The 26297-nt window shown below is 42.7% G+C and overlaps 1 protein-coding gene and 1 long non-coding RNA gene across 5 annotated transcripts in view; one reads left to right on the forward strand and one right to left on the reverse strand.

Moving 5' to 3' along the window:
* Positions 1-16237, forward strand: part of LOC133230629 (uncharacterized) — a 28076-nt gene extending 11839 nt beyond the window's left edge. For 2 of the 4 annotated variants that reach the window (XR_009730903.1, XR_009730906.1), the window contains 5 exons: positions 1455-4060; positions 5178-5279; positions 8031-8235; positions 11657-12537; positions 15502-16237. This is a non-coding gene — a long non-coding RNA (uncharacterized LOC133230629). Of the gene's footprint in view, positions 1-706; positions 4061-5177; positions 5280-8030; positions 8236-11656; positions 12538-15501 lie in introns of all 4 variants that reach the window. The other 2 variants (XR_009730905.1, XR_009730904.1) reach the window with 2 other exon arrangements.
* Positions 5509-8034, reverse strand: LOC133230628 (putative inactive cytochrome P450 2G1). The gene is made up of 2 exons (XM_061388353.1): positions 6071-8034; positions 5509-5942 (listed from the first exon to the last, which is right to left on the reverse strand). Exons 1-2 carry the CDS (start codon positions 6347-6349, stop codon positions 5712-5714), a joined length of 510 nt encoding a protein of 169 aa, XP_061244337.1. The 5' UTR covers positions 6350-8034; the 3' UTR covers positions 5509-5711.
* Positions 16238-26297: the final 10060 nt, after the last annotated feature.

Genomic DNA, 26297 nt, shown 5'->3' on the forward strand with positions numbered 1-26297 from the left:
ATTAACCAGTGGACCAGCAGGGAGTTCCTTATATTTGAGGTGATGAAAATGTTCTAAAATCAACTGTGGTGATGATTGCATCTATCTATGAATGTATCAAAGAACATTTAATTGTACACTTTAAGTGGGTGGATTTTTATGACCTGTGAATATCTCAGTAAAACCTTTCAGGACTAGGGAAGTGGTACAGTGGATAAGAATCTGCCTGCCAAAGCAGGGGATGAAGTTTCCATCCCTGGTCTGGAAAGATTTCACAGGCCACAGGGCAACTAAGCCCACACGCCACAACTACTGAGCCCAAGCTCTAGCACCCTCAAGCTGCAGCTGCTGAGCCCACAAGGTGCAACTGCAAGCCTGTGTGCCTAGAGGCTGTGCTCTGGGACGAAACAGGCCACTGCAGGGAGAAGCCCACGCACCTCGATGAAGAGTGGTTCCTGCTCGGGGCAACTAGAGAAAGCCCACTCATAGCATTGAAGACCCAGCACAACCAAAAATAAATTATAAAAGAAGAAAAAAAAAAACTTCTCAGACCCCCCCTCCAAAAAAAAACTAGCAAAGAAAATGTTTGCTCTGACTCATATATCCTGATTGATTCTTCCTACCAGTGACATATAAAGACAATTGATTCACCTAGTTTCTGAGAAGAATTTACTCCAAGGAAATAAAAAGATACATCAATTCTCCAATCCTTTTTTTTTAATTTTAGCCGTACCGCTTGGCCTTTTCACACTGCTCATGGGGTTCTCAAGGCAAGACAAGAATACTGAAGTGGTTTGCCATTCGTGACTGAACTGAACTGATACCGTCTGGCGTATGGGATCTTAGTTCCCTGACCAGGGATGGAACCCTCGCCCCCTGCATTGGAAGCGTGACCTAACTACTGGATTGCCAGGGACGTCCCCTCTCAAACCTTATTCATACTACCTGGTGTCACCCCAAACCCTTGGGCTTCTCTTCTTATATCATAGCCTTTGACACTATCCTGTCCTTTCATCAGAGTCCTGGCCACTCTGGCTGTTATTGTCCCGAAATAAGTCAGTCTGTCTCACTGGACTGTGAGCCCCGTGTGGTCACTGAGTGAATGTAACCTTGTCATCATTATGTAATCAGGTCCTTCTACAGGGGCCTATTTAGAACAGGGATGTGTGTTGAATGTTGAATGAATAGCCCTTGCAATTTCTAGGAAGTTTCTAATTTGACTCTCCTCACCGATAAATGAAGGCTCTCTTGAGGGTCTTGAGTTCTTCCCAGAGAAAGTCCAGCAATTCTCTGCCCTGCTTCATGTATTAAACTTGTACATAAGATAAGTTGAGCAAGATTTTTCACAACTAAAAATGTTAGATGACCACTGGCTCGTACACTTATAAGGGTATTTGTAGCTTTGAAGTTCTGTGTTCATCAAAGATGTACCAACGCTTTAATGATGTGTGTTTGTGTGTCTATGTCTGTTGCAGTCATGGAGATGAGCCATTAAGATGTCCCTTCAAGAAAGAACTTGCCATTTAGCTGCAAGGAGTGCAGTGAGCTGACTGCCTCCAGCTGCAGCACCTTCAGGATCCACCTTGTTTCGGAGCAACGTGGAGCAAAGTTACCCTTCCAGTAACTGATGGTTTTAGTCTCTTACTGCCCAGCTCTTCTTCCTCCCATCTTTCCTTTCATAGATGTCAGATCTATATCCTGGTCTGAAGACTTTTCCTGACCCATTCTACTTTCTTCCTCTTTTGTCTTTCACACACATTGCCCTCCAATAAAATGATGCAGCTGTGTCTAAACCTCTGTTTTCCCAGAGGACTCAGTTTACCTCCTGTCTGTCGCGGCCTTTGTTCTCTGGCATGTGTGTGCATGCGTGCTAAGTCGCTTCAGTCGTGTCTGACTCTTTGCAACCCCATGGACTGTAGCCCTCCAGGCTCCTCTGTCCATGGGATTTCCCAGGCAAGAATACTGGAGCGGGTTGCCGTGCCCTCCTCCAGGGGATCCTCCTGACCCAGGAATCGAACCCGTGTCTCTTTTGTCTCCTGCATTGGCAGATGGGTTCTTTACCACTGGTGCCACCTGGGAAGCCTATACCCTGTCTCAAAACTCTCTTCCAGTTTTGAGAAAACCCCCTATTGGATGCCTCTTTATCAGAGGAAAGTCTTTGCCTCCCACCACAGCAGCTGAATGGGTGCTATGAATTCTTCCTTGCCACATCCTGACTGTGGCTTGGCTAACTGGATCATCCTGCTGGGAACTTTGACTCTTGCTGGAGGAAGTGACACAGAAACACAGACACAATTAGGAAGTTGTCCACAGTGATTTCAGTGGGTCAAGAGTTCCAAGGCAGTTCAGTGCCGGGGGGCTGGGTGGGTGGCAATGGCAGCAGCAGCCCCTCGCCAGATGATTCTGGCCATTCCTTTGGGTGATGTTCTCTTGACCCAGCTGTTTTGTTTTTTTTTTTGCTACTCATATTCTTAGCCTGGCTTTCCAGAATTCACATAGATTTTGTGAGCGAACCAATCATCTTCCAGTAGCCAGCAGACTTTTCTACTTAAAATAGCCAATGACATTTGATGTTGATTAAAAATAGGAACCTTGGCTGTTAGGGGACTTGGGAGTCTCTGGCGGGGGGTGTCATGGTGAGAAGGAAGTTGTAAAGGATGAGCTGTTATCCGTAGAGTGATACTCGAACCCCCTCTTTCTCTCATGCCCTACCTTCAATACAGCAGCAAACGCACTCTCACGTTTTTGTTGTTTAATCTCTCAGTCGTGTCTGACTCTTTGCAACCCCATGGACTGTAGCCCTCCAGGCTCCTCTGTCCATGGGATTCTCCAGGCAAGAACACTGGAGTGGGTTGCCGTGCCCTCCTCCAGGGCATCTTCCTGACCCAGGGATTGAATCTGTGTCTCTTGTGTCTCCTGTGTTGGTAGGTGGATTCTTTATCACTGAGCCATCTGGGAAGCCCCTGCAGTCTGGTGCATCGTAAGAAATTCCAAATCTGTCATTTTCTCCCTACCTCCACTGGTTCTACTGTGTCTGAGTCAACATTGCTGCTTGTCGTAGCTTCCTAGTTGGTCCTTGCTCTGGCCCTTACTCCCTCCCTCAGTTTATTCATTGAATAACAGCTAGCACAAGCCATTTAAAACATGTCAATACATGCCATCCTATGTTCCCCAACCTTCCCAAAGACCTCCATTGCACTCAAGTCCTCACCAAGGCCCCACATAATCTGGCCTTTTAACCCTATGCCCTCATTTCACTCACTCCTATGCTCTCCATTCCTCCTCTACTCCAGCCATACCTGTCTGCTTGTGGGTTCATCAGCACACACCCAGTCTTTTGCCTTACGGGTCTCGCCTTTTTTAATTGTTCTGCCAGGAACATTCCCTCCCCAGATACCTGAACAGCTTGCTCCTTATGGCCTTGTGAAACCACCCATGCCACCGATTTAAAATTCCAATTCTGGAATTTTTTTTTCTTTTTTCCCTTTTTTTGAGAATTATTTATTTGGCTGCACCAGGTCTTAGTTGCGGCATGCAAGCTCTTAGTTGTAGCTTGTGGGATTTAGTTTCCTGGTCAGAGATTGAACCCAGCTCCCCTGCACTGGGAGCTCAGAGTCTTAGCCATTGGACTACCAGGGAAATCCCTACTTTGCTTTTCTAATGCACCACACCATTTAAAACTTTTATTATGTTTATTCTTCATTATCTACCTTTGGTCATTACCGGGGAAAGGTCAACGGAACAGCATAAAGACATGGAGGTCCACAATAAGAATTTGGTACAGATAGAAACCTAGGTGGAGGTGAACAAATGAACTTAAAATCTGCAAGCTTTTGCCAAAGTCTTGGCCAGGGCATTGCCTTTCTGCTGGATGTAGAAGATACACAGCTCCATATTTTGGGGTGACCCCTGCTGACCTGTGTCCCATGACAGTGTAATGGTGTTTTCTCTTAGGATTGTTGTGAGAACTGAAGGGGGATGAAGAGGTTGGGTGCGCCTGGACACTTGGGCAGAGCTCTGTTCTCCGACGGTTCCTTCCACGTCCAATAGGAGGCGCTCAGCGGACCATAAAGCAGAGCTCGTAGGTCGGAGGGATGTTGCCAAAGCCTGAGACCTTGGGCGTGATGTCGATGTCAGCAGGTGGCACCAGAGAGCGTAGGGAGAAGTTCTGAAGGATGGAGGTGAAGTAGAGGAAGAGTTCCATGCGGGCCATGGCCTCCCCCAGGCAGATGCGCTTTCCTGTGGGCACAGAGAGGGGATAAAGTGGGTGGGGGAATAGTGGGGAGAAGCAGACCCGCACGGGTTAGCAGAAGCATGGAGAGGATTCGGGTCTCACCACCGCTTAGCCTCAGCTGCCTCCTCTGCATCTCTGGGGTCATGATAACACCCACTTTTTAAGGTTATAAAGATGCAGTGGGTTTCTACAGTTAATGCTTTGCTAGAATCTTCCACGTATAGGGGACTCAACACGTGGAAGCTACTTCTCTGATGGCGCAAATTCCAACAGATTCTAAGACAGAACGGTTGTAAAAGGATCCAGGCATTTAAAGTCTTTTCATTTCTGGTTCTTTTAAAGATTTAGGAAGTGCCTGCAAGGTGCCAGACACTAGTGAGGGAAAACAAAAGCTCACACTTAAATAGTGCTGGATCTACAAAAAATAAGAAGTGAATGTATATATATGTGTAACTGATTCACTTTGCTGTACAGCAAATACTAACACTACCTTGTAAATCAACTATACTCCAATACAGATTTTTTTAAAAAAAATGCTGGCTGTTTGTCAATCACTCTTCCAATGCTTTGGAGAGATCAATCTCCATTTTACAGACTGGGAGCTGAAGTAACTCATTCATGACCCCACTGATGGTGTTTTAAGTGGTGGAGTGTGTTGCACTGACACCAGGTTCAATATAGCTTACACTTAAAATACGATTTTTCAAAGATATTGTGTTATGAGTTAACCAAGCTGCTGTTTATTGGGTAAATCTTTCCTGCTACCTGTTTTATACTGTCTGCAAAATAAGAATCTTTTAACATTTTTAAGTGGTTAAAAAATCAGGAGAAAAATAATATTTTGTGACATGTGAAAATTAAAATTCAAGTATTGATGTGCATAGTTTTTAAAATTTTGCATCCATCACAGACATGCTTTTTTCTTTTTATTGTTTTTTTTTTTGCCATGCTATGCGGCTTTCAGGATCTTCTATCCCCCACCAGGGATTGAACCTGGCCCCATGCTGTGGAAGCTTGGAGTCCTAACAACTGGATCACCAGGGAATTCTCCAGGATGCCTCAGCAGGTAAAGAAACTGCCTGCGACACAGGCGACATGGGTTCAATCCCTGGGACGGAAAGATCCCCTGGAGGAGGAAACGGCAACCCATTCCAGTATTCTGGCCTGGAAAATTCCACAGACAGATGAGCCTGGTGGGCAACAGCTCATGGGGTTGCAGAGTCGGACACGACTCAGTATCAGCATCATTGTTTATGAATGTCTGTGGGTGCTTTCACAGCACAATGGTGTAGGCTGCATAGTTCAGACAAAGACCAGCAAAACCTAAAATATTTTATATTTTGGCCCTTACAAAAAGTATGCTGGCCTCTCTTTAGTGCAATTACTTTTCTTATTATCAGAGTCCATGGTCCTGATATTCCATCATTCTGGAATTCTGGGATTCTAGTATTGTATGAGTCTATGAAATAGCACCCAGCTTCCCATTCAAACCTGAATGTCAAATACAGACCAATGATTGGGGGACATACCTAGCGTGTTTCTGCAGAGCTGGTGGGGGTATGGGGGACTCAGACCATAGACACCTACCAGAGGAAAAAGGCACAAAGGCTTCATTCTTCTTGAAGTGGCCCTGCTCGTCCAGGAAGTGTTGTGGATAGAAGGCATCTGGGTAGCGAAAGTACTTGGGGTCTTTGAGGACAGAGCCAAGAAGAGGAAAGACGTCGGTGCCCTGGGGTGAAGATGGGCTCAGTTAGGAGAAATCAGCGTTGGAGTATGGAGAATGGTAGGGACCCAGGAGGAGTGGGGTACAGTGGAGTACAGGAGGAGGGAGGGATGAGAACGGAGGTGCAGCTCCACCTTGGGCAGAAGGTAGCCTCGGAAATGAGTGTCCCGGATGACATTATGGGGGACGCCCATGGGCACGATGTCTGTGAGTCTCTGGATCTCATGGATCACGGCATCTGTGTAGGGCATTTTGGCCCGGTCATCAACACTTGGGATCCGGTGTGGTCCAATCACCTGGTCAATCTCTTCATGGATCTTGGCTGGAAAAAAACAGAACACACAGCAGACAAAGATGCAGGAGGTATTTCTGGAGGCCAGGATTGGGTCATAGGTTTGTGTCTTCAGCTCCATATGTATTTGGACTGTCTCTTTATTCTTAATTCCTGATACATTGGTGGGGCTGATAAACACTCTTTCCAGTAGTCATGTACGGATGTGAGAGTTGGACCATAAAGAAGGCTTAGTGCCAAAGAATTGATGCTTTTGAATTGTGGTGCTGAAGACTCTTGAGAGTCCCTTGGACAGCAAGAAGATCAAACCAGTCATTCCTAAAGGAGACCAACCCTGCATATTCACTGGAAGAACTGATGCTGAAGCTGAAGCTCTGATACTTTGGCCACCTGATGCAAAGAGCCGATTCATTGGAAAAGACCCTGATGCTGGGAAAGATTGAAGGCAGGAGAAGGGGGCAACAGAGGATGAGATGGTTGGATTGCATCACTGACTCAATGGTGAGTTTGAGCAAACTCTGGAAAGACATATCTGGAGATACTGAAGGACAGAGAAACCTGGTGTGCTGCAGTCCATGGGGTTGCAAAGAGTCAGACACGACTTAGTGACTGAACAACAACAACAATGCATAAAGCCCATGCAGTTGTAAATTGCACATGTAATCCAGTATGCAAGTAATTGAGGTGTCCATTAGATATTGGATGATTTAGATTAGTAAAAGACAACTCAGACAATGAAGGAGAAACTAGATGAGTCTGAATGGAAATGTTAGTCTCTCCCATTTTCTGTAACAAGAGAAATCTGTTTGTTTTGAATTACATTAGAAGGTGTGCTCAGGTCCTCACTTGTGTCCAACTCTTTGTGACCCTGTGGACTATATATAGTCTGCCAGGCTCCTCTGTCCATGGGATTCTCCAGGCAAGAATACTAAGGTGGGTTGCCATTCCCTCCTCCAGGGGATCTTCCTGACTCAGGGATCCAACTCGCATCTCCTGCATTGCAGGCAGATTCTTTACCGCTGATTCACTGGGGAAGCCACATTAGAAGGGAGAGGGGCCAAAACTGGGAATTTTCCTTTGGTAGTAAATGAGTTCTCATTACTGGAGTTACCCAACCAGACCAGATTACAGTTAACTGGGGATGGATTCTATTTGATCCTGCCACTACAGTTGGCCAAATAGTGGCCATCAAAGATACTACCTCCTAATCCCTGGAACCTGGGGATGTTACCTTACATGACCAAGGACTCCTGGCAGATATAATTAACTTAAGGGTTTTGAGATGGGGAGATTATTCTGAATAATCCATATTGGCTCTAAAAGTAACCACAAGTGTTTGTATAAGAAGGAGGCAGAAAGGTCAGAATCAGAGAAGGAGATGTGACAATGGATATAAAGAGAGATTTGAAGATGTAATAGTGCTGGCTTTGGAAATGGAGCCCAGGAATGCAAGAAATACATTTCTAAAGGTTGGAAAAGGCAAGGAGTCAGATCAACCCTGGTTTGACCCAGTGAAAGCCTATTTGAACTTCTGAAGTCCAGAACTGTAAGTAATAGATTATTGTGGCTTTAAGCTACTAAGTTTCTCATAACTCACCACATAAGAAACTATCTTGTTGTAATTCAGTCACTAAGTCGTGTCTGATTCTTTGCGACCTCATGGACTATAACACGCCAGGCTTCCCTGTCCTTCACCGTCTCCCAGAGTTTGCTCAGAGTTGTGTCCGTTGTGTCAGTGATGCTATCTATAACCATCTCATCCTCTGCCGCCCCCTTCTCCTTTTGCCTTCTATCTTTCCCAGCATCAGGGTCTTTGCATCAGGTGGCCAAAGTATTGGATAAGACACCATGACAGGCACCAAGCAGAAGATGAAATTAAATGACTTTCCAAGCCGGAGATTCTAAGATTCCATATCCTGAGGTTCTAAAGTGTGAAGAGTTGAAAGCTGTGGGATTCTAAAGTTTCAGGATGGTGTCTTCTTTCCTGTGGGGAATGAGGTCTGCCAGGTAAGCGGCTCAGGTGGACACTCACCTTCCACCTCAGGATGCTTCATCATGAGCAGCAATCCATAGCGGAGTGTAGAGCTCACTGTCTCAGTGCCAGCGAAAAAGAGATTGAGGGTTGTCAGGACCAAATTCTTGAGGTTGAATTCTGTGTGGGGGTTGTTTTTATCCTGAAAATGAGAGAGATGATAAATAGACTCACCATCTTCTGCCTTCATCTCGTTTTCTCCCTGTGTATAAGGTAGGGCTTTGTGAAAACACAACAGATGGGTGACCCAGGTGAGTATCTGGGAGAGGAAACAGTCAGAGCAAAGGTCCTGAGCCAGAGGTGTGTCTGGTGAGGAACGACAAAGAGGAGGCCAGTGTAGCTGTCAGGATAGTTGGAATGTAGTGAACAATGGGGAGAATGAGGGAGAGGGAAGTGGAGATTGCCTTGTCAGATTTGAAAGTTCTAAGACATTAGGGTACATGATTTCAAACTGCTGAAGGACTTCCCTGGTGGTCCAGTGGTGAGGAATCTGCCTTGCAATTCAGGGGTTGCAGGTTTGATCCCTGGTCGGGGAAGTAAGATCCCAAGTGCCTTGGAGCTACTGATCTCTCATGCACATGCTGCAATTAAGACCCAACACAGCCAAACCAATGAATAAAAAATAAATAAAGGTCAGATTTCAATCAAATATCTGTCCAAAACAAAAAACAAAAAACCTGCTGAGTACAGAGGTTCTACAGTAGAAAAATAGAAATTTGTAACTTTATAAAATCCTAAGAATCCATGATGCAGAGTTACTAAGCTTCTAAATTGCCATGTCTCTAAGACTTTATTTAAAAATTTTTGAAAAAAAATTTTTTTCACCATTGAGGATGTTTTCTGTGGGTTTGTCATATATAGCTTTTATTATGTTGAGGTATGTTCCTTCTATGCAGAAGGCAATGGCACCCCACTCCAGTACTCTTGCCTGGAAAATCCATGGACGGAGGAGCCTGGTGGGCTGCAGTCCATGGGGTTGATAAGAGTCGGACTTGACTGAGCGACTTCACTTTCACTTTTCTCTTTCATGCATTGGAGAAGGAAATGGCAATCCACTCCAGTATTCTTGCCTGGAGAATCCCAGGGACGGTGGAGCCTGGTGGGCTGCCGTCTATGGGGTCACACAGAGTCAGACATGACTGAAGCGACTTAACATAACATAACATGTTCCTTCTATTCCTGCTTTCTGGAGGGTTTTTATCATAAATGGATGTTGAATTTTGTCAAAGGCTTTCTCTGCATCTATTAAGATAATCATATGGTTTTTATTTTTCAATTTGTTAATGTGGTGTATTACATTGATTGATCTGCGGATATTGAAAAATCCTTGCATCCCTGGGATAAAACCCACTTGGTCATGATGTATGATCTTTTTAATATGTTGTTGGATTCTGTTTGCTAGAATTTTGTTAAGGATTTTTGCATCTATGTTCATCAGTGATATTGGCCTGTAGTTTTCTTTTTTTGTAGCATCTTTGTCAGGTTTTTGTATTAGGGTGATGGTGGCCTCATAGAATGAGTTTGGAAGTTTACCTTCCTCTGCAATTTTCTGGAAGAGTTTGAGTGGGATAGGTGTTAACTCTTCTCTATATTTTTGGTAGAATTCATCCTTGAAGCCATCTGGTCCTGGGCTTTTGTTTGCTGAAAGATTTCTGATTACAGTTTCAATTTCCGTGCTTGTGATGTGTCTGTTAAGATTTTCCATTTCTTCCTGGTTCAGTTTTGGAAAGTTGTACTTTTCTAAGAATTTGTCCATTTCTTCCGAGTTGTCCATTTTATTAGCATATAATTGCTGATAGTAGTCTCTTATGATCCTTTGTATTTCTGTGCTGTCTGTTGTGATCTCTCCATTTTCATTTCTAATTTTGTTGATTTGATTTTTCTCCCTTTGTTTCTTGATGAGTCTGGCTAATGGTTTGACAATTTTATTTAACTTCTCAAAGAACCAGCTTTTAGCTTTGTTGATTTTTGCTATGGTCTCTTTTGTTTCTTTTGCATTTATTTCTGCCCTAATTTTTATGATTTCTTTCCTTCTACTAACCTGGGGTTCTTCATTTCTTCCTTTTCTAGTTGCTTTAGATGTAGACTTAGGTTATTTATTTGACTTTTTTCTTGTTTCTTGAGGTAAGCCTGTATTGCTATGAACCTTCCCCTTAGCACTGCTTTTACAGTGTCCCATAGGTTTTGGGTTGTTGTGTTTTCATTTTCATTCATTTCTATGCATATTTTGATTTCTTTTGTGATTTGTTGATTATTCAGCAGCGTGTTGTTCAGCCTCCATATGTTTGAATTTTTAATAGTTTTTCTCCTGTAATTGAGATCTAATCTTACTGCATTGTGGTCAAAAAAGATGCTTGGAATGATTTCAATTTTTTAAAATTTACCAAGGCTAGATTTATGGCCCAGGATGTGATCTATCCTGGAGAAGGTTCCATGTACACTTTAGAAAAAGGTGAAAATCGATTTCTTAGCCACACCACGTGGCATATGGAATCTTAGTTCCCCAACCAGGGGTAGAAACAACACCCCCTGCATTGGAAGCTGGGAAGTCATTAAACTTTTAATTTTAAAGTTTAAACTCCAAAGCTTAGACTTTAAATGTTTCAGCTCGGTAAATTCTAAGACTCTAAAAATGCATTCTACTTTTCTGTATATGCAAGTCTCTGGTGTATCGGATTAGAAAGGTGTACGATTTTAAGTTTCTATGTTCTTAGAAGTTTTAGCTTCAAAGTTTGACAGTGTAAGAGTTTATACCTTAACAGTTTCTATATCTCATCTATAAATAAAAGCCAACCTGGTGAAACAATGTTTGGCCCTTGACATACTGTCATCAATATGTTTACAGATGAGTCTAAAGTTGTAGGCGCTAAGGATTGGGGAGATGAGAGGAAAGGACTGGGGGCACAGGAAGAGGTACCTGGTGCATCTTGATGAGGAAGCAATCAATGAAGTCCCGAGGGTTCTGGGGGTCAAGCGATGCTTCGTTGATCTTGACCTTGGAGGCAATGAAGTCCTTGAGCTCCTCTATCAAGTAGTAGATGCGATTGTGTCTTCCTGGCAAATATTGCATGATTCCAGAATACATGTCATATAACTGTGGGGAATAAGCAAAGGATGTTTGTTAGCAATGGGTACCAGAGGCCAGCCTGGGCTGAATCTGGAATCCAACAGCTGGGCTTAGCATCCAGCACGGGGTCTGAGAATTGCATGAGGCTATTTGCTTCTTGGAGACCCAGGGCATCTTGATTCTTGCCTCCCAAGATTGTGGGGAGGAGTTAGTGAGGAAAAGGCAGGGGCTTAGTTAACAGAGGTTGAGGGGTGGACAGAGAGGTGACTGATGGGCACCTGGGCCCAGGATGTGCTCATTTCTATGAAACTCTGGTTGATCATTTGCAGCAACTTCAGGAACTGCTGGTCCTCATAGTCAAAGCGGCTTCCAAAGACGACGGAACTGATGACGTTGGAGACAGTGCGGCTCAGGAAGAAAGTAGGTTCGATGCGAGCCCCTGAATAATGGAAGTTGGAGGCCATGAGTAGGAACATGGAATGTGACATCAGGTTGGTTTAATAAGCACCTGAGGGACTTCCCTGGTGGCCCAGTGGCTGAGACTCCACGCTCCCAGTGCAGGGGGCCTGAGTTTAATTCCTGGTTTGGAAACTGGATCCCACATGCTGCCACTAAAGATCTTGTGTGCTTCAGCTAAGACCCGGTGCAGCCAAATAAATACATAAAAATATGTGAAGATTAAAAAAATAGCCACCTCATTGGTTCATGAAAATTCAATGTTAATTATCCATGTAAAATACTTAGCACAGTGCCTGACATGTAATAAACATGTGAGAGATGCTGGTGGAGCTGAATCCTTATTTTTTGTTATTAGAAGTTAATTGTACTGGGACTTCCCTTGTGGTACAGTGGATAAGAATCTGCCTGCCAATGCAGGGGACACAGGTTCGATCCCTGGTCTGGGAAGATTCCATGTGCTGAGGAGCCAGTAAGCCAGAGCACCACAACTACTGAGCCTGAGTGCTCTAGAGCCTGAGAGCTGCAACCACTGATCCTGTGCGCTGCAACTACTGAAGCCCGCTCGCTCGTCAAGAGCCTGTGCTCTGCGATGAGAAGCCTGCACACCACAACGAAGAGTGATCCCTGCTCGCTGCAACTACAGACAGCCTGCACAGAAATGAAGAACCAGTGCAGCCAAAAATATTCAAAAAAGAAGAAAAAAAAGAAGCTAACTGTCCTGGAGAGTCACAAATTTTGGAAAGAAGTGGAGGTAAGGGGCGCATTAAAAAATAGAAAAGAATGGCTAGATTCGGTCTATCTCTACCAATGATTCCATCTGCACTATTTAAAATAAAATTCTTCCTCTGGCCTCAGCTGCACCATCTATAAAACGAGATGCTGGTCAAGCCAGTGGGTATGGGGACAATTTCCCTAAAGCAATGTATATAATCACAGTTAGCTTTGCAAATAATTTCTAGGGGTTCCTGAGTGTACAGAGTCTTTATGCAGACCATTTTGCATTCATGGAGCCCAAGGGAGGAGTCTAATGTAGTGAAATATGTCTCTGTTTCTGTATATAATCTATTCATCTCTGTATTTCTCAGCCTCTGTGTCTTTTTTCATTAGACCCCAGACATTCCAGATCTTATTTCTGGGTGCATCATGGATCTCTTTAAAAATGTAATGGTGTAATGTTTTAGATTCCCAAGTTGAAAAAGTTTTAAAAATCTTTCACAAAAATGTAAATATATGTAACACAACTGAACTGTACACTTAGAACAGTTTGTTGTTGTTCAGTCGCCAGTCATGTCCCACTTTTTGGGACCCCATGGACTGCAGCACACCAGGCCTTCCTGTCCCTCATCATCTCCTGGACTTGGCCCACATTCATGTCCATTGCATCGGTGATGCCATGCAACCATTTCATCCTCTCATGCCCTCAGAAATAGAGTGGCAAATTTTTGCATTATATGGTTTTTACCCAAATTACGTGTTTTTGTATGTGTATGTGTGAATGTATACCTAGTTAGATAGATAAATTTAAACATACCACCACAAAAAGGCATAAACTCATATTGCCAAAGTCTGTACAGGATACGAGGAGCTCAAAAACTCCTTAAGATCCACTGACTCAAGTCCCTGGACAAGGGATCTCTAAGGGTCTTTCATGTTAATTTTAACATGGAATCTGGCTAGAAATCTCAGTAAATCCTTCATCTTCTTCATCCTTTCCCACTCCCAATCTTTCTCCCACTAAAGCCTATCTTCTCATGACTGAGCTCTCTATCCCCCACCCCCCCAAGTCCCCTGGTACCCTTCCGGCTGGTGTCACACATACCCTTGGTCTTGCGTAATTCCACTAGTAGGAAGCCAGCCTCCTCCTGGATCCGCTCCTCAATGCTCCTCTTTCCCATCCCGAAGTCCCGAAGAATGGTCAGGGAGAAGCGTCGGAGAATCCTCCATCGTTCTCCGTTAGCCAGCGCTACACCTGCCAGGATTTCAGTGTCAGGCTCTTGTCTCCCCTCTTGTCTGTGCCCAGCTCTGTGCTGGACTGGGAGGGTGCCAGGATATGACAGCTGTAAACTTTCCCCTTGGGGATGCCTCTTTGAACCTTCCAGGCTTAATGGGGAAACTAAAGTTCCTTCCCTACTGGACTCCCCAAAACAGCCCAAGACTGAGATGAAGGAAAAGAAACCAGGCTAATAATGACTGTGGGAGATTAAGGAGAGTTTCTTACAGGCTAGAGACCTAGAACTGGATAAATGCATATAATGGATGGATGCCTAGGAATATGGGGGGAGATATAGACAGAATGGGCTTCCCTGGTGGCCCAGTGGTAAAGAATCTGCCTGCAATGCAGGAGCCACAGGAGATGAGAGTTCTGTCCCTGGATCAGAAAGATCCCCTAGAGGAGAGCATGGCAACACATTCCAGTATTCTTGCCTGGAGAATCCCATGGACAGAGGAGCCTGGTGGGCTAGGGTCCATAGGGTCGCAAAGAGTTGGACATGACTGAAGCAATTTAGTATACAACCATAGATAGAATTTTATGTAGAATATGTTGGAATGGGGAGTATTCTTCTATATTCTATGCTCTACTTGTATTCTCTAGACGTACCTGTAAGTGTTCACAGGAGATCTTACCTGTACATTAATATACCCACACAAAAGGAGTTACCATGTAGTAAACAGTATTTAGAAGTTTCCGGATGTGCATGCATCAGTGAATTAATGTTTGGAAATTTGATGAAATGATTTTGATAGATTACTGAATGGAAGTAAGTGTTTGTAACTGGAATGACTGACAAATGGATGGATTAAAGACTTCTGGATGGGTAAAGGGCTAATGGATGGATGGTTGGAGATGTATGGCTAAATGGTTGGAAGAATGTATGGATGACTGAATGATTAATAGGTGGATGAGTGATGGAAGGAAAAATGAATGGATAGATGACACGATGACCATATGGGTAAATGAGAAGTTAATTAATAGATGATGTACAGATCAATTTGTTGGAAGGATACTGATATTTGTATAGAAAGTCTAATGGATATTTTTGGTGGCTGTATGGGTCAATGGAAAAATGGATGGATGGAAGGAAAGGCATAGGGATAGGTAGGTGAGTGAAAGTATCAAAAAATGGTGTGAGGCTGCTTGGAATTGAATGATGTGGGCAGTGCGTGAGATGTGCATGCATGCTAAGTTGCTTCAGTCGTGTCTGACTGTTTGTAATCCTATGGACGGTAGCCTGCCAGGCTCCTCTGTCCATGGATTCTCCAGGCAAGAATTCTGGAATTCTGCCTCCAGGCCATTAGAGATTGATGTGTAGGGAACATTAAACAGATATCTGTGGAGGATGCAGAGACCTATGGGTTGGGTCTGTGTGGGTATATAGGAAGATAAACAGTAAGCTTGGCTATGAGAGCTTAGTGAATTACAAGAGTGCCACTCATCCATCAAAAATAATAACACAAGTAACACACACGATCCCCTAGAGTCAGACGGTTTGGGTTCAAAGTAAAACGATTCTACCACGGACTGTTACTACTAACGTTTCTGATTCTCAAATTCCTCGTTTGCAAAATTAGGAAGACATTAATAGCTCTCAGAGAAGTCACAGCAGTAACTCATTTAGAGTACTTATCAAAGAACCCGGGACATAGAAGTACATTACACTTTGTGATTACATTTTGCTTTTATTTTTGTTACTGTTACCTACCATGACCTTGGAAGTTTCGCTCTACTGAAGCCAGTTCTCCACGGCCACTGAACTCATCTGCTCGGTCTACCAGGGCCTCCTTCACTGCTTCATGTCCACATAAAACAACCACTGGCCGGGGCCCCATGTACACAGTGAAGACTGGACCGTATTTCTCCTTGAGCTGAGTGAAGGAAGACGTAAGAGGAGGGGGCTGAGTGTAGCACCAAGTAACAACCAGTCAAGGATTTTAGGAGATGGCGATCTCAAGAAGCATGGGAATAACAGATAAAATTTAGTCCTGGGCTTGGAAAGACTGCTGATAAAGAGACACAGAAGTCTTGGCTTCTGTGATCCTGGGCAAGATCCCCCAGTGCTGCTACAAGCCTTGGTTTCTGCATCTGTAAAACGGAGGACCTAGATGAGATGGAATTCCAAGATGCATGTGTCTTGCTCTGAAGTGCTAACTTTCTAGAATCCTAAGATTTCATGATACCGAGTCAAAGTTTGAAGACCAAGAGAGTGCAAGAGTTCTTGTATCTAAGGATAGAAGGTAACTGGTTTATTCCAGGCCCTGCCCTGGAGGCCCCGTGGTTAAGACTTTACCTTCCAATGCAAGGGGTGGGGGTTTGATCCCTGTTCAGGGAACTAGGATCCCACATGTCTTATGGCCAGAAAACCAAAACAGAAAAACAGAATCAATATTATAATAAACTCAACAATGACTTTAAAAATGGTCCACATTAAAAAAAATCTTTAACAAGTAGTGCAATGCTACATATTTTTCTTTTTAAAGAAGAAGGTACTGTTATTCCAAAGTCCTGAAGGTCTTAAGTTTCAATGTGCTAGGAATCTGTGTTTCCAGGAATTTAAGATTCTGGAATTCCAGAAATCTATGGTTATGTTTCCAAGAGCCTTTGTTATAGGATTCAGGAATTTCTACACTGTCAGTCTATAGAATTAGTTGCTTCGAGCTGTGTGAAAGTAGACAGACTCACCTTCATGAAAGACTGAAAAGTGGCGTCAGTACGAACTTGCAACACGTTCCCCAGGAAAGGTATCGGTGTGGGACCAGGCGGCAGCTTCCCCCCTTTGCTCATCCGTTTCCAGGCGATGAGGATGAGAAGACAAGACAAACAGAGCGCCAGAAAGATGGTGAAGGCCCCTCCCAGCTCCATGGTGCCAGGTCGAAGGATTGCGCCCAGGGCACCAGATCCTACCTAAATACATTCTGGGAAATCGACTGTGTAGAAATCTGAACACCCTGGGATTCAAGTTTTCCGGGTACGGATGTCATGAGGGAAGAGATTGCTTTATCTGGGGGGTGGTTATATAACCTATAATCTCCCACCTGTAAAAAGGTGGATTGAATTCACCCAGGGAAATCTACTGGGGACATTCCCCTTTCTTCGTATTTCCAGTCTCTCAGTTCTCTCTCAGCTCAGCTTCCAGTTAAGCTTGTCTTGGTAGGACATGAGAAGCAGTTGAACATCATTTTTAAGGCTATTTCACTTAGGGATCATACAATCTGAGTTCCATCTTTTCTTCATTAGGTGAGTCACATAACTCTCTTGGGCTCAGTTTCCCTATCTGTTGAATAGGGTAAGCATATGGTTTTAGAAAGCCTTGATAAAAAACAGAGATGGCTCCTCTCTCTGTGTGCTTAGTCACTCAGTTGTGTCCAACTCTTTGCCACCCCATGGACTGTAGCCCGCCAGGCTCCTCTGTCCATGGGGATTCTCCAGGCAAGAATATTGGAGTGGGTTGCCATGCCCTCCTCCAGGGAATCTTCCCAATCCAAGGATGGAACCTAGGTCTTCCACACTGCAGGCAGATTCTTTACCATCTGAGCCACCAGGGAGGCCCCCTCTCTCTTTGCTAGACCCTAATTAATTATTTTTTTGTAAAAAAAAGAGAGATTGAAGCAGCAGGCCAATATTGGCTGATTAACTGTTCTGAAGTCTTTAGTTTTGTTCTGGCATCTTTGTCCCAAAAGCTGAATCTACCATCAGATCCCACAGTGGCAAGGGTGCCATGGACAGGATGGAATGCAATTCCATTAACCGCATAGATGTCCAATGCAGCTGAAGAGCTAAAACCCAGGAATAAGAAGTAGTGGCTGGAGACCTGTGGGTTGTCCGGAGTTTTCTCTCCATTCTGCCTCGTGTCTGTACGAATTTGGGTCCCAGCTTTCAGTAGGTTGTCAGCCCTGGATGTGGATTTCAACCTCTGGAGAAAACGATGTCATTCCTCAGCAGGCAGGAGCCCAGCGGTCGCAGTGACTGTCCGTCTCCATTCCACTGCCGGTTACAGGTTTCGTCTATACCTCTGCTGCTGCTGCTAAGTCACTTCAGTTGTGTCCGACTCTGTGCGACCCCATAGATGGCAGCCCACTAGGCACCCCCGTCCCTGGGATTCTCCAGACAAGAACACTGGAGTGGGTTGCCATTTCCTTCTCCAATGCATGAAAGTGAAAAGTGAAAGTGAAGTTGTTCAGTTGTGTCCAACTCTTAGCGACCCCATGGACTGCAGCCCACCAGGCTCCTCTGTCCATGGGATTTTCCAGGCAAGAGTACTGGAGTGGGGTGCCATCACCTTCTCCGTCTGTACCTCTAAGGAGATTCAAATCATTACAGACGTCCTTAGATTCACATGGGCGCCTGCCAGGTATCTGCAGTGCTTCATCCCGCAGTATTAGAGAACATTGGGCAACATTTGGCGAGCCTGTACTGTATTTTGTAATAAACATTTTGAAGATTGTCTCCTAAAAAAAAAAAAGAGAGAAAGATGAAGATTTAGAACCATAAGAGAAACAACTCAATTGAAAGGGTTTAATTCAACAAGTTCTACTGTTTTTACTCAAGATAATATTAAATAATAATAACCAAAGTTTACCTGTATTACTTTATCAGAACTTTATTGGTGTGTGTGTGTGTATTCATTTTCCAAGTTTGAGATGTAGGAACCACCTCTGAGCCCCAGTCTCATCATCTCTAGAGACATGACTGAGTGATTGCTCTTTGTAATACTCTACATAATGATTTTCCATCCTTTTTTGCACCAAATATTTGTAAATCTTCTTTACTGACCTGAAACAAAATTCCTGGGAATTATAGTCTACCTACACCTGTTATTAAACACAACTCAAAAGCCCTTCTCCTGTGTGTTGATTCTCAGGCTTGGGAATTGAATCTCCTAGGAAGCCTGTAGATTTGGATTAAGGCTTGGCTGTCTAGGCTGAGGTGTTCTGTGATCACAATGGTAGGAACTCTGGGAAGACTGAGTGATTCACACAGCACCACCTTCTCCATCTTGGATCTGCTGCTAGAACGGCTTTCATGGAGTAAGAGTAAGCTCTAGGCTGCTTCTTTCAACTCTCACATCTTTTGCCTCTTTTTTCCATTCTGACTACCTCCGAGTGCACACCCATTCAGGATTAGATATTAAAAAAAATTTATTTGGCTGCACTGGGTCTTTTTTGCAACAAGAGCTGCAGGATCTTTAGTTGCAGCATGTGGGATCTAGTCTCCTGGCCAGGGCCAAACCCAGAACCCCTGCACTGGGAACATGGAGTCTTAACCACTGGACCACCAGGGAAGTCCCTAGACTCTTAATCATCTGTAATGGTGACGGTTGTGGGTTTGGTCCTCCCATTCAGCAGGTTGGAGACAGAAAGTATTCTTCTGGCTTCAGCAGAAGGGAGGATAGCTAGAATTGTGTTGTTGTTGTTTTTTCTAGGGAGGCAAAATAAGTGAGTCTGGGAGATCTTTGTGCACAGTCTAAGAAGACTCATTATAAAAGGTGTTTTATACTGTGAAGGGTGAGCTAAAGACTGAGTTCCAAGACTGAGCTAAATGGCTTCTCCAAGCTGTCATTTTTCTAAGATTCTGTGGTTCTCCAAATCTGTTATTGTAATGTTTGAGGATTCCAGAATTCTATAATTTAAAATTTTCAATCTGAGCCACCTCAGATGGTAAAGAATCTGCCTGCAATGCAGGAGATCCAGGTTCAATCCCTGGGTCAGAAAGATCCCATGGAGGAAACAGCAACCCACTCCATTATTCTTGCCTGGAGAATCCCATGGACAGAGGAGTCTGGTGGGCTACAGTCCATGGCGTCGCAAAGAGTCAGATACGATGAGAGACTAATACACACAAGTTTTCAGTGCTCTATGGATTCTGCCAGTGGAGAGTGGGGATCAGCATTAAGAAAGTGGGGAGCTATGGGGAGAAGGGCAGAATGTCCTTTCAGTTCAGTTCAGTCGCTCAGTCATTTCTGACTTTTTGTGATCCCATGGACTGCAGCACGCCAGTCTTGCCTGTCCTTCACCATCTTGTGGAGCTTGCTCAAACTCATGTCCATTGAGTCAGTGGTGCCATCCAACCATTGCATCCTTTGTCATCCCCTTTTCCTGCCTTCAACATTTTATCTTCTCCTAGATGTTTTTAGTGGGAATAGGAAGGTACAGCCTGTAGTGCATAGCTGTTTCTCCAAGTTCCAAAATCAAACCAACCAACCAACCAAATAAAACCAAAACCCCTCCAAACTTAAGGGAACCAAAATCTAGGGACTGAGTTTGATATAGGGGTCATTCTTCTATTAGAAAGTGAAAAGGACAGTGAATGGGGCCTCTGAATTTCTTCCCTTCCACCGAGAAAAATTATCCAAAACATGGAAATTTTAAAAAAGTATTTACGGGTCTTTTTCATTTTCTTACAGGTCCATTTAAAGATAATCTCATTTCGAAATAGGATGTCATTTTGTTTACATAGTTGATCGAGGTCTAAGCATTTTACAGTTCTACAAAACTGTTAACTCATGGTGACTATCTTTTTCTGTTTGTTAGAGAAGGTGACATTCCCCCCAGATTTTAAAAAATGCAATAAAATTAGACATTAGCCAGTTTTGTAGTTGACTCAGTATTTCTTTCCCACCTTTTTGGACTATAAAAATCCTAGTGTTTCATTTGTCTTGGGGACTAGCTTTCTTTTTTTTAACATATAAAACATTTAATTAAAATAATTAATAGAGAAAAATTTTATGATATCAATAAATGCTAACACAACATTGGGTATTATTCAGCATTATTTTAAAATAGGTAGAATGTTCAAAACAAAACTCTTAAAAATGCAAAAAAGAAGAAAAACACAGAAAAGCCTCACTTTCACCTGTGTTCCCCCAGACAACTGTTTTTTTAAATCCTCTCTTTATCCTTCCAGTGTGACATTATGCAAATATAAACAAATATGGATATTCTCATTCTCCTTCTTACATAAAATTCATTATATATTTTTACAAGATTTATATTTATATATACACACACACATATTGTTCTTCACCTTGCATTTTTCATTTAATAATATATCTTGGGGATATTAATATTGCCATTTCAATAAGGAAATCTTCCTTACTTTTCATTATAGCTGCATACTATTTCTGCATACTATAATGTGTAGATATATAGTCTATTAAACCAGTTCTCTGTTGGTAGGCAATTTTGTTTTCTACTTTTTACTGTTGCAAACAATGCCAAACATTTGCAAAGCATATATGTAAGTGTATCTGTGGGATATGCATGCCTGCTTGGTTGCTCAGTCGTGCCCAACTCTTTGTGACCCCATGAACAGTAGCCCGCCAGGTTCCTCTGTCCATGGAATTTTGCAGGCAAGAATACTGGAGTGGATGGCCATTTCCTTCTCTAGATGGACTAGCTTTCTTTACACCTAGCTCCCTCATTAATGAATTAAATAATCTTGACACATGTGCAGCACATATTTTGAGAATTAGGTTTTTAATCATTTTGAGAATCATCTTTTAAAAATTTCCCTCCTCTTCTTTCTTTCCTAACTCCCTTCACCTTTCCACCCTCCTTCCATGCCCCTTCTCTTCTCTCATCTGTTTTCTCTATATTCCCTTTCTCTCTCTTTCCCTCACTTCCCTCTTTCAAAGACTCTCCCTTCAATGTCTTCCTTTTTTCTTCCTTCATCTCTCCCTCTCACTCCCCCTACCACTACTTTTCTTTTTCCTCTCTCCTCCCTCCTTTATCCTCTCCTTTCTTCCATAGGGATAGAAGAATCTTCTTAGTGGTTACATTAAGATAGAGTTATGCTGCTTTCAAATGGCGTAACGTGCATAAGTGGAATACCAGAAGAAGAAGAAAGAGATGATGGGACAGTGGAAATATTAGTAGAAATAATGGCTGAAAAGTATTCCTCAAGGTAGTGGGCTGTTTCCCCACTCAGTTATTTGTGTCATGTGGCAAGTCCCAGTAATGGTGCCTAAAGTCTGATGGGCAGGAGGCAGATCTGGGTCCTGAAGCTAATATACTAGAGGGAGGATTTCAAAATGGTACTTGCCAGCACCCTAGATCATACAGTACTGGTGACCAGAGGGGAGTATCCTGCTGGGATGCATAGGTTGTCTCCCACAAAAGACCACTTTTCCAAAGTTGGGAAACATAATGTACCAAGTACCTTGAAATAAAAAACAGCATGTTAGGCAAAATGAGGTGGAGAGGAATATACTCCAAATGAAGGAACAAGATAAAATCCTAGAAGAACTAAGTGAAGTGGAGATAAGTAATCTACCAATGAAGTGTTTATGTCAATGATGACAAAGGTGGTCAAAGAACTCAAGAGAAGACTGGATGAACAGAGTGAGAAGCTAGACATTTTTAACAGAATTAGGAAATATTTAAAAAGCCAAACAGAGCTGAATAGTACAATAACTGAAGTTAAAAATTCACTAAAAGGAGTCAACAGTAGATTATGATACAGAGGAACAGATCAGCAAATTGGAAGACAGAGGAGTGGAAATCACTGAAGCTGAACAGAAAAAGTAATTTTAAAAATTGAGGACAGTTTAAGAGACCTTTAGGACAACATCAAGTGTACTAATACTTGCATTATAAGGGTCCCAGAAGAAATGAGTGAGAAAGGGGCAGAGAACATATTTGAGGACAGAAAATTTCCCTAACCTGGATAAGGAAACAGATATCCAGATCCAGGAAACACAGAGAGTCCTAAACAGGATTAACCCAGATAGGACCACAACAAGACACATTCTAATTAAAATGGTAAAAATTAAAAATAAAGATAGAATATTAAAAGCAGCAAAGGAAAAGCAACAAATTACAAGGAACTCTTGTAAAGCTATCAGCTGACTTTTGGGCGGAAACCCTGCAGGACAGAAGGGAGAGGCATGATATATTTAAAGTGATGAAAAGGAAAAACCTACAACCGAGAATACTCCGCCCAGCAAGGCTTTCATTCAGATTTTATGGAGAGAGCAAACACTTTACAGATAAGCAAAAGTTAAGGAGTTCAGCTCCACAAAACAAATTTTACAAGAATTTTTTGTTTGTTTTTTAGGTTCAGACATCTTTATTAAAATAAAAAAACAACTTGGCTATAAAATGACACAGCTAAAATTTAAACTTATATCTGTATTCTCTGAAATTCAAATTCCTAAGCCTGCTTTTCTTGAAGGGAAAATACTGAGTCTATGTATTACCTGGATATGCCCTCACACATCAATGATCAGAGACCCTCTTTCTCTAATTACAGCTATTCTCCTCTCAGTATTTTCCCATAGTTGGTCCCCATGCCCAGACTCTCCTGACACAGATACTCCTGACACAGGAGAATCTCCATCTACTGAACATTCACCTACCCCCCCTACTCAGTCTCACAGATCTGTAAGACCCATGTTTCAATATAGACACAGGAACTTAATTATCATATTCCCACAACATTTCATCACATCTACTAATCCCAGAGAACTCCAAATATCTTCCCTTTCCAAGGCTACATTTATCACAGTACATGATTAAGATCTGAACAGGTCTAGTTCAGTTCAGTTCAGTTCAGTTCAGTTGCTCAGTTGTGTCCGACTCTTTGCAACCCCATGAATCCCAGCACGCCAGGCCTCCCTGTCCATCACCAACTCCCGGAGTTCACTCAGACTCATGTCCATCGAGTCGGTGATGCCATCCAGCCATCTCATCCTCTGTCGTCCCCTTCTCCTCCTGCCCCCAATCCCTCCCAGCATCAGAGTCTTTTCCAATGAGTCAATTCTTCGCATGAGGTGGCCAAAGTACTGGAGTTTCAGCTTTAGCATCATTCTTTCCAAAGAAATCCCACGGCTGATCTCCTTCAGAATGGACTGGTTGGACCTCCTTGCAGTCCAAAGGACTCTCAAGAGTCTTCTCCAACACCACAGTTCAAAAGCATCAATTCTTCGCTGCTCAGCCTTCTTCACAGTCCAACTCTCACATCCATACATGACCACAGGAAAAACCATAGCCTTGACTAGACGAACCTTTGTTGGCAAAGTAATGTCTCTGCTTTTGAATATGCTATCTAGGTTGGTCATAACTTTCCTTCCAAAGAGTAAGCGTCTTTTAATTTCATGGCTGCAGTCACCATCTACAGTGATTTTGGAGCCCAAAAAAATAAAGTCTGACACTGTTTCCACTGTTTCCCCATCTATTTCCCATGAAGTGACAGGACTGGATGCCATGATCTTCGTTTTCTGAATGTTGAGCTTTAAGCCAACTTTTTCACTCTCCACTTTCACTTTCATCAAGAGGCTTTTTAGTTCCTCTTCACTTTCTGCCAAAGGGTGGTGTCATCTGCATATCTGAGGTTATTGATATTTCTCCCCGCAATCTTGATTCCAGCTTATGCTTCTTCCAGTCCAGCGTTTCTCATGATGTACTCTGCATAGAAGTTAAATAAGCAGGGTGACAATACACAGCCTTGACGAACTCCTTTTCCTATTTGGAAACAGTCTGTTGTTACAGTGTCACAAATGTGTTTATGGCTCTCAAAATTATCTGGCATTCTATTATGATCATCTCCAATACAGGTAAGCTTGATAATTTGATTATCAGCTCCATGTCAAAAAAATGTGTGAATATGTTTGCATTGCTAATCATTAGAGGGGGCTTCCCCAGTAGCTCAGCTGGTAAAGAATCTGCTTGCAATGCAGGAGACCTTGGTTTGACTCCTGGGTCAGGAAGTTCCCCTGGAGAAGGGATAGGCTACCCACTCCAGTATTCTTGGGCTTCCCTGGTGGCTCAGATGGTAAAGAATCTGCCTGCTGATCAAACCTGCGTTTGATCCCTGCGTTGGGAAGATTCCCTGGAGGAGGGCATGGCAACCCATTCCAGTATTCTTGCCTGGAGCATTCCCAAGGACAGAGGAGCCTGGCAGACTACAGTTCATGGGGTCACAAAGAATCAAACATGACTGGGTGACTAAGCACAGCACAGCAATCATTAGGGACTCCTCGCTTTAACATTTTTTTAAGCCATACCACATGACATGTGGGATCTTAGTTATCGGACCAAGGATCAACCCATGGCCCCTGCTGAGGAAGCACAGAGTCTTAACCCCTGGATCACCAGGGAGGTCCCAACTCCTTTCTAAATTGAAGGTCTCCTCTATCTGTGGCTTAGTCCAGTCATATCTCTTTCTTGTTTGCTTTTTCTTTCTCTCTTTTTAAATTAAAGTGTATTTGGTTTACAATATTATATTAGTTTCAGAAATACAATAGTGATTCAATATTTGTATAGACTATACTACATTTACAGTTATTACATAATAATAGCTATATTTCCCTGTGCTGTATAATATATCCTTGTTGTTTCTTTATTTTATACATAGCAGTTTGTATTTCTTAATCCCTTACCCCTACTTTGCCCCACCCTCTTCCTTCTCTGGTAACTACTACTCTGTTCTCTGTATCTGTGAGTCTGTTTGTGTTTTGTTATGCTTATTTATTTGTTTTATGTTTAGATTTCACATAAAAGTGATATCAAAGAGTGTTTGACTTACTTCACTAAGTATAATACCTTCTAGGTCCATTTATATTGTTGAAATGGCAGAATTTCATTCTTTTTAAGGCTCAGTAATATTCTATTGTGTATATATGCCACATCTTCTTTATCCATTCATCTGTTGATGGCCACTTAGGTTGCTTACATCTCTTGGCTATTATAACTAATGCTGCTGTGAACACTGGGATGCATATGTCTTTTCAAATGAGTATTTTCATCTTCTTTCAATGCATGCCCGTGGAGTGGGACTGCTGGGCCCTATAGTAGTTCTATTTTTCAGGTTTTTTAGGAACCTCCACACTGTTTTCCCACCAACAGTGTACAAGGGTTCTCTTTTCTTCACATCCCCTCTAACATTTGTTATTTGTAGACTTTTTGATGATAGTCATTCTGACAGATGTAATGTGATATCTCATTGTGATTTTGATACACATTTCTCTGATGATTAGTGGTGCTCAGCATCTTTTCACGTACCTGTTGTCTACTTTGTGCAATAAGGCAAGAAAAAAATCATATAGATTGAAAAGGAAGAAATACAACTATCCTTATTTACAGATGATATGAATGTCTCTGTAGAAAACCCTCAACTACACAAGAAACTGGAGCTAATAAGTGTATTTTGCAAGATCACAGACTATAATGTCAACATACAAAAGTCAAATGTATTTTTATACAACAGTAATGAAAAACTGGAATCTCAAAAAATTTTAAATAATATGTAAGCACCCAGAAAATGTAAGTACTCAATTCTAAATATAACAAAATCTGGAACTGCATGGAAGTCCATCCCTGAGGCTTCCTGCTATTTTCTTTCCCCATAAGGGCCCAGTTATTGTTCTCTCCTCCTTTCCCCTTTTCTTCTTCAGTTGGACAAGGAGACCAGATCCCAACCTCTCGTTTCCTAAAAAAAAATTAATAGAGCAGGTATTGAAAAAGTTATACTAGGAGGAAGTGAAAAATGCATCAACCAGTGTGGAATCTCCTGATGAG

Source organism: Bos javanicus, chromosome 18 (assembly GCF_032452875.1).
Source record: "Bos javanicus breed banteng chromosome 18, ARS-OSU_banteng_1.0, whole genome shotgun sequence".
In the NCBI taxonomy this organism is placed as follows: Eukaryota; Metazoa; Chordata; class Mammalia; order Artiodactyla; family Bovidae; genus Bos; species Bos javanicus.

Bases quoted from the DNA above. Each gene is read 5' to 3' on its own strand.
- LOC133230628 (XM_061388353.1), bottom strand. From the start codon at position 6,349: ATGGAGCTGAAGACACAAACCTATGACCCAATCCTGGCCTCCAGAAAT. The intron at 5,943-6,070 runs GTGGAGCTGCAC...TCTTCACCCCAG, and splicing joins GAGGCTACCTTCTGCCCAAG to GGCACCGACGTCTTTCCTCT.